The sequence below is a fragment of the Strigops habroptila genome, chromosome Z (assembly GCF_004027225.2).
Source record: "Strigops habroptila isolate Jane chromosome Z, bStrHab1.2.pri, whole genome shotgun sequence".
Classification (NCBI taxonomy): Eukaryota; Metazoa; Chordata; class Aves; order Psittaciformes; family Psittacidae; genus Strigops; species Strigops habroptila.
The window spans coordinates 101639471-101653228 of NC_044302.2; the positions used below are offsets into that span (position 1 = coordinate 101639471).

The 13758-nt window shown below is 47.9% G+C and overlaps 1 protein-coding gene across 15 annotated transcripts in view; it reads left to right on the forward strand.

Annotated features, from left to right (window-relative positions):
• NEDD4L (NEDD4 like E3 ubiquitin protein ligase) overlaps positions 1–13758 on the forward strand; it is a 58023-nt gene that overhangs the window by 38982 nt on the left and 5283 nt on the right. For 9 of the 15 annotated variants that reach the window (XR_003989781.1, XM_030474880.2, XM_030474882.2 and 6 more), the window contains 11 exons: positions 551–748; positions 1333–1410; positions 2429–2483; positions 2573–2629; positions 5150–5208; positions 7191–7256; positions 7866–8095; positions 8805–8926; positions 9358–9428; positions 9969–10064; positions 11081–11154. Coding sequence is in view for 13 of the 15 variants with exons in the window: in XM_030474880.2 (XP_030330740.1) it covers positions 551–748; positions 1333–1410; positions 2429–2483; positions 2573–2629; positions 5150–5208; positions 7191–7256; positions 7866–8095; positions 8805–8926; positions 9358–9428; positions 9969–10064; positions 11081–11154 (1106 nt within the window). In the remaining 2 variants the exon portion in view is untranslated. Of the gene's footprint in view, positions 1–550; positions 749–1332; positions 1411–2428; positions 2484–2572; positions 2630–5149; positions 5209–7190; positions 7257–7865; positions 8096–8804; positions 8927–9357; positions 9429–9968; positions 10065–11080; positions 11155–13758 lie in introns of those variants that run through there. The other 6 variants (XM_030474883.1, XM_030474881.2, XM_030474887.2 and 3 more) reach the window with 2 other exon arrangements.

Here is a 13758-nt window from a genome sequence, read left to right on the forward strand (position 1 = left end):
CCATGTCTTTCCCATGGGATTCCTTGTTGCAAAGGGAGTCTCCATCTTCTTTGTAGCCACCTGTTAACAACGGGAGCATGGTATTCACTTTTATGTCATGGAATGCTGCATCCATGTGATGATCTGGTTTGCTCAGCTAACGTGTCTCCAGGGGTGGCACATCCACACATGGAAAGCTTTAATGCAAGGTGCTTTAAATGCTGTAGTGTAACTTCATCTTCCATCCAAATGAGGCTCAAAAGAAGCTACAGGTAAGGCTTGAATTAAGTTCTAAGTATCTAGATAGTTAGATACTATTATCTATTTTCTAATAGAATACTCAAAACCTAGTAACTAAACGTAGGGTAAGTTAGAGAATTGCCTGAATAGGAGCAGAATTGAGCTAAGGAAGCCCTAGGAAACCAGGCCCAGCCCTAAATCCTAGTATTAATTCCTTAGTTCTGGTATTAATGCCATGTGGGATGCAGAGCTCTTTGCTGTGAACCCAGGTTTGATTCATTGGGCAGTGCTGAATGCTGTGTGATGGATGCGAACCCCTCTCTCCATGCAGGGTATGAAGGACTCCCCGGTGCGCAGGGCGGTGAAGGACACCCTCTCCAACCCCCAGTCTCCACAGCCCTCCCCTTACAACTCCCCTAAACCACAACATAAAGTTGCTCAAAGCTTCCTCCCGCCTGGCTGGGAGATGCGGATAGCGCCCAACGGCCGGCCCTTCTTCATTGACCACAACACCAAAACCACCACGTGGGTAAGAGACACTCTGCACCATCAGCTGTGACCCACTTGGCATCTATTCAGTGTGTCTGCGTGCCCCCATTTTACTGTGGTATTTGTCTTTAAAAGCAGCCCAACTTGTCCTAAAGCTGATGTAGGAATCTCAGTCAATCTCCTGCATGGTTCCGTGCAGTAACAACAGGCTGGAGCAGCTCATTTCCTGACTATAGTGCTGCCATTGGTGCTCCTGGAGAAGGGAGACTTATTTCATACGATCACAGACTGGTTTATGTTGGAAGGGACCTTAAAGCTCATCCTGTTCCCATAGGGACGCCTTCCACTGGAGCAGGTTGCTCCAAGCCCCATCCAACCTGGCCTTGAACACTGCCAGGGATGGGGCAGCCACAGCTTCTCCATTCAACCCATTCCAGTGTCCCACCACCCTCACAGGGAAGAACTTCTGCCTAAGATCCAAATGCCAGATGTTCTATCAATTGTATATGTTTTGCTTTATTCCCAAAAACATATTCCCAATTGTATATGTTTTGCTTTATTCCCTACTCTGTGTGTAGATCCAAGTCGAGCTGTTGGATTTACAGTTCCATGTTTCTGTTCCAGGAGGACCCAAGGCTGAAATTCCCAGTGCATTTGAGATCAAAAGCATCTTTGAACCCAAATGATTTGGGCCCTCTTCCTGTAAGTGCTGTTGTGTATGTATTTTATATACGTGTTATACATCATCTGATCCATCACTGCAATCACATGTTGTAAGTGGGCACACACGTTGCTGTCATCCCTTGTCTGACCACACTAAAGCTGTGCTTAGATACAGCACCAGAAAGCTTTATGGTGATGCAGGAATCAGGCTCATAGTATTTCTGAAGTGACTGCATGTTTCTGTGCTTATCTGAGCCTTTAAGCTTGGAAGAATCTCACCTTGGGTTTATTTCTATGTGCTGCTGCTTTAGGACAAAACAAAGCCTTTGGAATGGGATGATAACCTCTAAAGCATCCTTAAGTCTCACCAGTGAAATCAGGAGAGCCTGACACGTATCACTGGGAGTACAGAACCTGTAACAGGTCTAAACTCAGTTCCACGCTCCATCTTTGAGTGACGGAAGAGTGACTACAGAATAGAACAAGAGCTTGTCACACCAGATTGAAATGAACTCATTCCTCATCTATATTTTATAGAGGTCTGAAGCTCATGGACACCATACAGGTGGAATGAGTCCAGACTCATGAGGCTGGAGAGCACTGCATATACTAACAGTGTGCCATTTAGTCTCCTTTCTCTACTACAATCATCTGGAAGATGAGGAAAGGGAAGGATAAAAGGGAGGAATTGAGGACTAGGACTGTCGTCCCACTCTAATGAGGTCCTAGTGTCCATACTTGTTATATACACATATGATTCAGAAGTAGAAGCAGAAACTCTCAATCCTGAGCAGTGATGGACAACATTTGTCATTGTTTCCTTGTAGTAGGCAATGGGTATAACCCTGATGCAAGAAGTTTCCACTTCCAAGCTTTAAAATATACCGTATTGGATTTGGATCTTCCAAGATGTTTGGCTCAGCATAAAGCATCTGTGATCATTTGTGTTTTCTACCTCACAAGCATCTATGAGCTGATTTATGTCAGTCTGGATGACATATTGCTTCAAGCTGTAGCAGTGTTTCACTTGTTTTCTCTCTTTGTTTCCCACTTCCAGCCTGGTTGGGAGGAAAGAATACACCTGGATGGAAGAACGTTCTATATAGACCATAGTAAGTAAGCCCTCAGGTCCTACAGCAAATAGACAAAGGGAGCTACTAAAGATTGAAGTGAAAGCTTTGTAATTTTACTCTTCATTTAGGAAGCCAGGTGTTGATTTGTGGAGACATTGATACCAGAGACTTAGTGCCCTCGTACGGTACTGTATCCTACCTGGAAGCTTGCTTTTAATCGGCTCATCAAGCTTTGTCCCTCTCTGACTTGTGAAGCATTAACATCCCTTCTCTGTGGTTTCTTTTGTTCTCGTTGATATTTTGGATTCGTTGTTGGTGTTGTTGATGATCCCATGGCTTATTTTGCACTTAATAAATGATACTCTACACTAGGAATAGAAAATAAGATGAGAAGAGCTCATGGAGCCACATCTCCACATCCAGGCAGTGGAGAAATGAGCACTCCTGAGTACTTGGACCTCTCCTTGAAGAAGGTCTTGTGGCAGTGCTGATTCTGATCTTATTTCCTATTTATAGCATGTCAAACTGCACCCAGCCCATTAATATTCTTCAGTTCTGTTAGTGAAGTTCTAGTGTAAGTGATGTTTCATTGTAGCCCTGTCTTACTACAGCATCTCACAACTACTGTGTGAGTTTTCGTTGGTGTTTGGAACCAGAGCAGCCCAGAGAGATTGGGTTGTTGCTATTGCTTTACTCAGTTTTGATCCAGACTTCAGCTGGATTTGATAGCAAGACATCTCTGCTGATGGCCTCATCTGCACAGCAAAGACAGTGTCTTTAGGTTTTAACCAGAACCAGGTCGAACTTCTGCAGGACCCATAGTCTCTACTTCATGCTCAGCCTGTAGGCAACATCATGCACCATCCCTGAATAGAACACTCTTCCCTATTCCTTGCAGGATGCATGTTCTCCTGCATTTCCCAGGAGCCTTATAGGAAAACATAACCTACCTGTTGGAAAGTATCATGAAGGAAAACAAGGTTTTCCAAGCAGATCCAGGACAGTTTCCAGTGACTGACAGAGGGATGGATGTGTTACATGGGTTCCCCTCAGCACCCATCTTGGCTCCACCATGCTTCAGTATATTCACTAGTAATTCGAGCAGTGATTTAGGGGGGATTTACTCATTAGTGCAGGTGGGGTGAGGTGCTCATTGGGGCAGGGTGAGAAAGCAGAATGAGCCTGCTGGAGTGGGAAGCAAGAGGCTGGTCAATAGGACTTGTAAAGTGTTGCTCAGAATGGGAATAATAAGCAGAATTCTGGTTGAAAAAGGCATGGAAAATACCAACTGGACAAGAGTTAACTCAGCCTGTGATGTAGTAAGACCTGTAGTAACTCTAATGTCATCAGCCCTGGTAATGCCTTGGCACAGGCTCCCAGACTGCAAGAACTAGTGGGAAGGAACTAGAGGAGAAGGAACTGGGACAGAGATCTGTCCATAGCATCACACACACTGAGGACTGTAAGGCAAGAAAGAACTAACTTGCGGTTTCCGAACTGCATGGAAAACCGCCTCTCAGATGCAACTAGGTGTAAGAAATGAGTTGTATAAATCCAGTGCGCTCTCTAGAAGGAAGTTTGAGCAGGTTGAAGTGAGGAGAAGAAGAGGCCAGAGCAGGAGTCACCCTTTGCTCTGTGGATCCCATGAGGGTTTGGAGCGGCCAGTCAATGGCCTTCCTTCAAGATTTCCATCAGCACTAACCAGGCTTCATGTGTAAAGGGAAATAAAGTAGTATTTTAATAGTAACTTAACTGACAGATCCAATTCCTTGTGATCTTTATGGATTTCCTTCAGTTAACATATAGGAATTCCACCTCAAATCCCAGCCCAGTTGGGATACTCCAAACTTAGGGGTCTTTTCCAACTGTAGTAACATGGTAGTTAAATACAAGTGAGTTTGTTCTTTGCTTGTATCTACAATAGCCATAAATACATAAAACAAGTGTGTTTAATCCCAACCCCAGCAACTACAGACCTTAAACCCTGGATTATTACTATACAGTTCATAGCGCAGTGTGTCCAACGAGTAGGTGTAGTGTTACTCCTCCTATTCTCCCTCTCAGAGCAGGAAATGGATGAGCTAAACTTGCCATTGCAGGTGGCACCTCCTTTGGTTTTTGGAGCATTGTCTTCTTGTTGCAACCCCATCGTGTTGTTGTGATTCTGTGGTGTTCAGAATCTGGTGAGGAGCACTTGGCCCACGTCCCACCATGGGTCTGCACAACCTCTCACCTCCCTTAGGGGTCTAAATCAGGCTCTAAGGCTTTATGTTTCTAAAGAGCTGTTATTGCCTCCAAATTTGAACACAGATTGTCTTCTCCAAGCATGACATTTGGCTCTTTTATGCAAAGTCTCCAAAGAGTAACCTTAATCCATCATTTGCCCAAGTTTTTGGGTTCCTTCACCTTGCAGGAGTTGAATCCAAGACCATGTCCAAGTAGAATGTGGTTCCTCTCCAGATGTTGAGATCAAAGCAGTGGAAAGCCACTGGATCCAGTTGTAGTTCTGTGGTTTCCAAGGAGTGTTTCCACCTAAAGAGTGTGGAGGGGCTTTGGAGATGGTGAATGCAGCCTCCCAGCACTCCCCCTCCCCTGGAGTACTGAGTGGTGGGAATGGCAGGGAACCAGTTGTAGGGAGAAAGAACAGCATCAATTCACAGTGTGGCCCCCGAGGAGTAATGATACTATTGCTTTTGTTGCTACAGATAATAAGATCACCCAGTGGGAAGACCCCAGGCTTCAGAACCCAGCCATTACTGGTCCAGTAAGTACTGCTGTGGGATTGTCCATTACACACTGGGGCTCGTGGGTGCTGGGTGCAGGCAGGAGGCCTCATGCAGCAGCAGGTTGTGCCTCTTCCCAAATGAGGTCAAGAACAGGCCAGGAAGCAGGGATTTGGGATGAATAGAGGAGAAATGGTCCTATTTACCCATCCCCTGGGTCATGACTGACCACAGAGCTGAGACATGGAGCTCACCTTTGGATGTCTGCATCACAAAGAGCTCTTTCCACTATGGGAGAGTTGGGAGTGTGGATCCAGAGTGTAACAGAGACAAGAAGGGGTCTCTCAGGTTCAGGAGACACACAACTTAGTGCAGGTGAACTATGAGACTGCAGAACATCAGCCTTAGGGAAAACAGACCTGCTTTTGCTGGAATATCAATGTTCAGACATCAAATACATGGAGCAAGTGACCTTTTTAAGCTGCTTTAGGCCATTTTCTGGTGTTACCTTTCTATTTGGGATAGATCCTCAGGAATTTTAAGGACAAGGGTGTAATTCCAGCTGCTCTGGGATGAATAACAGTGACTTGCTGGAACAGAACTGCTTTGGAGTGATGTACCACGCACTTAATGCTTGAGGTGCTGCTCTACACTAGGTACAAATCCTTTGGATTCCCAGAAATGTTAAGCTGAAATGAGTAAGTCCATCTGGGAAATGATAAATAACACTTACTTGTGTGTGGTTTAGGGGCTTTTAAAGCCAAAACAAGATCCAAACCCATTTTGCAGCCATTTAAACATTAAGGACTCATCTTAATGCTTTTAATAGTACTTTTGGTGCAGGGACAACACTTTAATTGCATTTCACGTTGCATTTAAACAGTGCAAACATGCTGAAAGGTTATTTAATGGCTGTTGTAAAGTTATATTATCATCAGAGTGAGATGACTTAGAGTGATTGTATATATATTTTATTACTCATGGCTCAGCATCCTCGAAACTCATGTAGAAACTGCACCTGAAGCTTTGCAGCTTCAGGGGACAGAAAACGAAACTGCTGTTTGCAACCCAAAATCAGTCTTTTCCTCCCCCAAATCACATTTAACTTGATAAGTGAGTTGTTTCCTAAGTCTACTCCTCATCTTGACCAGGGAGTAAGGGTGTAGTTGGAAATAGGGTCAAGGCCAGGAAGCGTTTTCTTTAGTTGTGTTTTTCAAGGCTCTTTCCAAACCCTGTTTCCATTGATGGTGTCTGTGAATGAAGGGGTTTAGTTCTGGATTAAAGACATAAAAAAGTGGATTTTCATTGTAAGTCATTTAAAACAGAGTTTTGATATAGTTTGATAGCTGTTAAGATTAGATTCACTCACATTGGGCTGAAAAGGTGATTTCTACCCATGGCCATTCCTCAGTGAGTAGCTGTGGAGGTACACGTTGTGTCCTGCACTACCTGGAGGCCAAACCATGTCTGATGATGATGTGGCTTTACTGGAGCCTTGTAACTCCCAACTACTTATAGGAATACAAGGGCCTGAACCTACTTTTAAGGTCCTTCTGGATACATACCTCGCGAGCTTGTAACTTGTTTTTAGATTCAAACTGCTTTGGACTTCGTATCTTTTGAGTAGCAGCCACCTTAGCTTGGCAATTCCTGCTGTGCAGATCCATATTCCATGGGATATTATATTCAAATCCACTATCACAAACATGTTCCTCTCCTACTGAGACACATGGAGGGCAGCAATACACACCACATATTTATTGCCTGTGTTAAAGGTTGGGTTTGCTCTTCTCTGTTCCTAAAAGGAGAAAGAAGAGGGTAAGTAGGTGACGAACAGAAGCTCTGGGTTGAAGCCTTTCATACCTATGAGCAATGGGCATGTTTTGGCTGTTGTCCTCCAGGCCTGGTGGGGTTTGGCTGAACACACATGTAGATAGCACCTCTTTGACTTTGGTGTGTTTAGGTATGGAGTATGCATATGGAGTAAGCTGGAATGACGGGTGGTTGTGGTTCTTTCTGGCAGGCAGTTCCCTACTCCAGGGAGTTCAAACAGAAGTATGACTATTTCCGGAAGAAGTTGAAGAAACCAGTGAGTAGAAACGTGCTTTGTGCTGGGATCAGTGTCACTGTGACTGGGAGAAACCACAGCAGAGCCACACAGCGGTGGAGGATCTTGCTAGAACACACTTCCACTTCCTCCTACTCCTGAAAGGGTTGAGTAGGGACCAAAAGCCAAAGGAAAGTTGAAGCGCAACAGGGATGAGGCAGCAGTGATTGACCATCCCCATTGCAGCTGGCACCAGTTGGTGTGTTATTTACAAGCCCTCAGGTTTAAATAGGCTGAGGGATGAGGTGTCACCTTCCACAGGGCACTTTGAAGGGCAGAGCAGAGCCCACAGTGGTGGTGGAGTCACCATCCCTGGAAGTGTTCACACACTGTAGACCAGGCCCTCAGTGCTATGGGTTAGTGGTGGCCTTGGCAGTGCTGGTTGGACCAGATGATCTTGAAGGTCTTTTCCAACCTGCTCTAGTTCACCACTTGGCTGTCAGCCTGTAGACTTAGAGAGCACTAAGGACCACCAGGAAGGGGAAACACTTCATACATCAGATGTCTCATCTATCATTTAGATGGTCAGTAACTTGCCTGAAGACTCGTGTATCACTACTAACAAGTGTAATACCATGTTCTGCCCCACAGGCCGATATCCCGAACCGCTTTGAGATGAAACTCCACAGAAATAACATCTTTGAGGAGTCCTACAGAAGAATCATGTCTGTGAAGAGACCTGACGTGCTCAAAGCCAGGCTCTGGATTGAGTTTGAGTCCGAGAAAGGACTTGACTATGGAGGGGTGGCCAGAGAGTGGTTTTTCCTCTTGTCCAAGGAGATGTTTAACCCTTATTACGGTCTCTTTGAGTATTCAGCAACGTAAGTGGCCATTAAAATACTTCCATTTACAAGGGATATACTTCAGGTTTTCCATTAGAGGCAGAGTTACACCGGAAAGCAGTTAGATCCCCCTCCACAGAGCATCAGTGCATGTTCTTCTCCATCAGATCTCTCATTTCTTACTTGCTTTTCAGGGAACCTTTCAAATTGGCACTGAAATCTCCTAAAGCATCTTAGTTACTGGGACACTACTCAGCGTTGCCTTGCTTGCAGCCAGGTTTACTCTGCTGGCTGGAATTCCACATCTCCAGGGAGGAGTTGTAATGATTTATGTCCATGTCAAGCACGCACAGCTTAAGCTGTTAGTAAGGAAATGTACTTTACCCAGGGGTGGATGGGCCGTGGGCCTATGAACTCCTCTTCTACTCCTTAAAGCAACTACTGCAAAAGAGAATCCTAAGATGTGAAGCCCTGAAATTGGGCTGGAAAGAGGGAATAACCCCAGGAGCAGGAATAATGTAGCTGGAATTCCCAGTGCACTGTGGCAAATGTGACTGGTGTCACCCATGCCAGGCCTCTGTACCTTGCAGGGCCCATGGGTGGATCCTGCTCCCCCAGGTGTCACCATGGGCATCACAAGGTGGTTTGATGGATCAATGATGGCCCAAAGCTCCAAGTAGTTACTGAGATGTGTGTGGCTATTCAAAGATGTGGTTATTCAGCTCTTTCTTTTCTCTCCCCAACCAAGGGACAACTACACACTTCAGATTAATCCTAATTCAGGTCTCTGTAATGAAGATCACTTGTCCTACTTCACCTTCATCGGCCGCGTGGCTGGGCTGGCCGTGTACCACGGCAAGCTCCTGGATGGTGAGTAAAGGAACTGGCTTTGAGTACATGAAACACTATGAGTAGTAACTCCCATGCTTTAGAGTGGAGTATTTCAGGTGGTCAAGGCCAGGTTGGACGGGGCTTGGAGCAACCTGGGCTAGTGGAAGGTGGCCCTGTTGGAAGTGGATGAGCTTGAAGGTCCCTTTCAACCCAAACCGTTCCTTGATTCCCAACCCATTCCATGGTTCTGTGATCTGTAAAGTGATTGATGAATGATTTAATGTTAAAACATGATTTGTGCCCATAAGCCCCACAATAAAGCAGCAGTCAAACATTCTAAACCGAACAGCTTTTATTTAGCAGCACCTTGAGGAGGAAGCCACTGTCCTACCTGGGAGAAGAATGGCAGTTGTAATGGGTTAGTAGCGTCCCTTGAGCTCAACTCCACCTTCTGTGTCTCTCTCTTCCAGGCTTCTTCATCAGACCTTTCTACAAGATGATGCTGGGGAAACCAATAACTCTGAAGGACATGGAGTCAGTGGTAAGTTTAAATGCCAGATGACATTTAAACCCATCAGCATTAGTAGTTACATGTGTTATTGCTCTGGGGAAAGTCAGGAATGCTGCGAGGTGGTGGCTGCAGCAGCTTCAGGAAGGTCTGTATGTACTTGGTTAATAACACACATGTCCCCTACTAGGACAGTACAAAGGGTTTCCGTTGAGTTAGCAGGATGATACTTGGGTTTCTCTTTTAACCTTTCAAGGTCTGGCCAGCTCAAATCCAAGCTTACAAGAGTCCAGAAGGACCTTAAAAGGAGGTTCAGGCCCTTGTATTCCTACAAGTAGTTAGGAAACCTTTTCCTCTTACTCTTAGCTCTGCCGCAGCTGCCTTTGGTCATGTTAGAAGTAGACTGTAAGTAGAGTAGACTCTTAATGTAAGAATAAACCCTGCTTCCTAGTACCTGTGCGAATACAGGAGTTCTCCTCTTCCCAGCCCCTGGAATTCGAGTTCTAGATGGTTTTACTGCTTCAAGTTAAGCAAGCTCTGCATTTAATACTCATGTTTAACTGTGATCTGTAGGACAGTGAATACTACAACTCCTTGAAGTGGATCCTGGAAAACGACCCTACGGAGCTGGATCTCATGTTCTGCATCGATGAGGAGAACTTTGGCCAGGTATGTCAAGGTCATCCCAGACTTGGTTATTGCCAGAAAGCAGTTAAATACTGAGGAATATCATGGCTGTGAACTTCACCAGGACCACTGAAGGTGAATGGTTGGTGTAGGCCCACCTTGAACATGAACCCATCTCTCTTCCTGATCCCAAACTGGGGCCGCCAGAGGAGGAGTTGATGTTGTTGCCAGTGAGCAGCTTTGTGAAGAGCAGTGCTTGAAGCTGAGTAAAACACTTGCAGTGAGGAGCAGTAAAGGTGGTACACAGGGAATAGTCTCAGCCTGGGACTGTTTGGGGTTTAACCTTGTTCTTGGTAGTTCTGCACTCTCTTGGCTGGTCTTTATGGAGGGAATAAACTTGTTTCAGAGCGGTGTAGGCTTCCCTTTTCCTTAATGGAATAGTCAAGCTTGTATTTCTTATATAGTACTAGATACATGTACTCATGTCCTGGTTTTCTCCTTGCTGAAGCATTCCATGTTAATCCAGCCCTGAGGAGAGCTTCCCAATCTCCCCCTTGCACAAGGGGGAAGCTCCCAAGTCACCTCCCGGTTATCCACCAAAACCAGGTTCTTGAGGTGGTGGGATGGAGGAACCACTTGGAGGCCACCACGATGTGGCTTCCCTTCTCCCCAGCCACATGGGAAGCAGTTGGGGGGCAATGACTGAGAAAAGCTACCACCAGCCCAGCCTTAATCCTGGAATTCCAACCGCTACATCCCTGTCTTCAGGAGTAAATGTGGTGTTTGGACTTGCTGTTTGCTTTGGAATGGTTTGTTCACTTGCTAAGGAGTGTGGTCAAGAGCTCAGTGGTGTAAGTGATCATCTAATAGTCTGCTCCTAATGATGTGGAATGGTCTTATGCTCCTTAACTGTGGAATGTTGGGATGTCTCCATAGCTGTGATAGTGTAACAGTTCCCTGCTACTACTGTAAGATGCTGCTTGGGAGGGTGGATCTTATGAGGAGCGTCCTGAGGTAACGTCATGTTGTGCTTGGGTTGTTTTCCTTTGCCATTCCAGACATATCAAGTGGACCTGAAGCCCAACGGCTCCGAAATCATGGTGACGAATGAGAACAAGCGGGAGTACATCGAGTACGTACGGGCGCGGAGGGGCTTTCCCCTCGCTGGGAGCACCTGGGGGGGCTGAAGCTCTCAGCGAGGATTTGGAGCTAGGAGGATGGGTAAAACTCAGGCTAACGAATGTCTCTGTCCCTGTGTCTGTCTGTCCCTGCGTCCATCTGTCTGTCTGTGTGTCCATTTGTCTATCCCCGTGTGCGTCCGTCTCTCCCTGTGTCCATGGGTCTGTCCGTGTGTCTGTCCCCGTGTCTGTGTGTCTGTCCCTGTGTCCACCTGTCTCTGTGTTTGTCCCTGTGTCCGCCTGTCCCTGTGTCCGTGTGTCTGTCCCCGTGTCTGTTTGGCCGCGTGTCCATGTGTCTGTCCATATGTCCGTGTGTCCCCGTGTCTGTCTCTCCCTGTGTCCGTCTGTCCCCACATCCGTGTGTCTGTCCCCACGTCCGTCCGTCTGTCCCCATGTCCCTCTGTCCATATGTCCGTCTGTCCCCGTGTCCCTCTGTCTGGCCATATGTCCCTTTGTCTGTCCCTGTGTCCCTTTGTCTGTCCCTGTGTCCCTTTGTCTGTCCCCGTGTCCCTCTGTCTGTCCCCGTGTCCCTCTGTCCCCGTGTCCCTCTGTCTGTCCCTGTGTCCGTCTGTCCCCACGTCCGTGTGTCTGTCCCTGTGTCCGTCTGTCCATATGTCCCTCTGTCTGTCCCCATGTCTGTCCATCTGTATGTCTGTCCCCGTGTCCCTCTGTTTGTCCATATGTCTGTCTGTCCCTGTGTCCGTCCGTCTGTCCATGTGTCCATTTGTTCCCGTATCGATCTGTCTGTCCCCACGTCCCCATGTCCCTCTGTCTGTCCCCGTGTACGTCTGTCTGTCCCCGTGTCCGTCTGTCTGTCCATATGTCCCTCTGTCCCATGTCTGTCTGTCCCTGTGTCCGTTGTCTGTCCCTGTGTCCCTCTGTCTGTCCATGTGTCCATCTGTCCCCGTGTCCGTCTGTCTGTCCATGTGTCCGTTTGTCTGTTCCCGCGTCCATCTATCTGTCCCCACGTCCGTGTGTCTGTCCCCGTGTCCGTCTGTCCATATGTCCCTCTGTCCCCATGTCCATCTGTCCATGTGTCTGTCTGTCCCCGCATCTGTCTGTCCCCGCGTCCCTCTGTCTGTCCCCGTGTCCGTCTGTCTGTCCATATGTCCCTCTGTCCCATGTCCATCTGTCCATGTGTCCGTCTGTCCCCGTGTCCCCCTGTCCATATGTCTTTCTGTCCCCGTGTCCGTGTGTCTGTCCATATGTCCCTCTGTCCCCATGTCCATCTGTCCATGTGTCCATCTGTCTGTCCCCGTGTCTGTCCGTGTGTCCATCTGTCCCCGCGTCTCTCTGTCTGTCCCCGTGTCCCTCTGTCTGTCCGTGTGTCTGTCCCCGTGTCCCTCTGTCTGTCGCTCTGTCTGTCTGTCTGTCCATGTGTCCCTCTGTCTGTCCCTGTGTCCGTATGTCTGTCACCGTGTCCCTCTGTCTGTCCCCATGTCCGTATGTCTGTCCATGTGTCCGTCTGTCTGTCCCCACGTCCATGTGTCTGTCCCCGTGTCCGTCTGTCCACATGTCCCTGTGTCCCCATGTCCATCTGTCCATGTGTCTGTCTGTCCCCATGTCTGTCCGTCTGTCCTTGTCTCCGTCTGTCCCTGTGTCCGTCTGTCTGTCCATGTGTCTGTTTGTCTGTTCCCGTGTCCATCTGTCTGTCCCCGTGTCTGTCTGTCCATCTGTCCCCGTGTCCGTCCGTCTGTCCCCGCGTCCCTCTGTCTGTCCATCTGTCTGTCTGTCCATCTGTCTGTCCATCTGTCTGTCTGTCCATATGTATGTCTGTCCATGTGTCTGTCCCTGTGTCCGTCTGTCCATCTGTCCCCGTGTCCGTCCGTCCCCACGTCCGTGTGTCTGTCCCTGTGTCCGTCTGTTTGTCCCTGTGTCCCTCTGTCTGTCCTTGTGTCCGTTTGTCTGTTCCCGTGTCCGTCTGTCCATATGTCCGTCTGTCCCTGTGTCCCTCTGTCTGTCCCTGTATCCGTCTGTCTGTCCCTGTGTCCGTTTGTCTGTCCCCGTCCCTCTGTCTGTCCATGTGTCCGTCTGTCTGTCCCTGTGTCCCTCTGTCTGTCCCTGTGTCCATTTGTCTGTCCCCGTCCCTCTGTCTGTCCCTGTGTCCGTTTGTCTGTTCCCGTGTCCATCTGTCCATATGTCCGTCTTTCCCTGTGTCCCTCTGTCTGTCCCTGTATCCGTCGGTCTGTCCCTGTGTCCGTTTGTCTGTCCCCGTCCCTCTGTCTGTCCCTGTGTCCCTCTGTCTGTCCCTGTGTCCATCTGTCTGTCCCTGTGTCCGTTTGTCTGTCCCCGTCCCTCTGTCTGTCCCTGTGTCCCTCTGTCTGTCCCTGTGTCCCTCTGTCTGTCCCTGTATCCGTCTGTCTGTCCCCGTCCCTCTGTCTGTCCCTGTGTCTGTCTGTCCATGTGTCCCTCTGTCTGTCCCTGTGTCCCTCTGTCTGTCCCCGTGTCCGTATGTCTGTCCATGTGTCCGTCTGTCCCGACGTCCATGTGTCTGTCCCCGTGTCCGTCTGTCCACATGTCCCTCTGTCCCCATGTCCATCTGTCCATGTGTCTGTCTG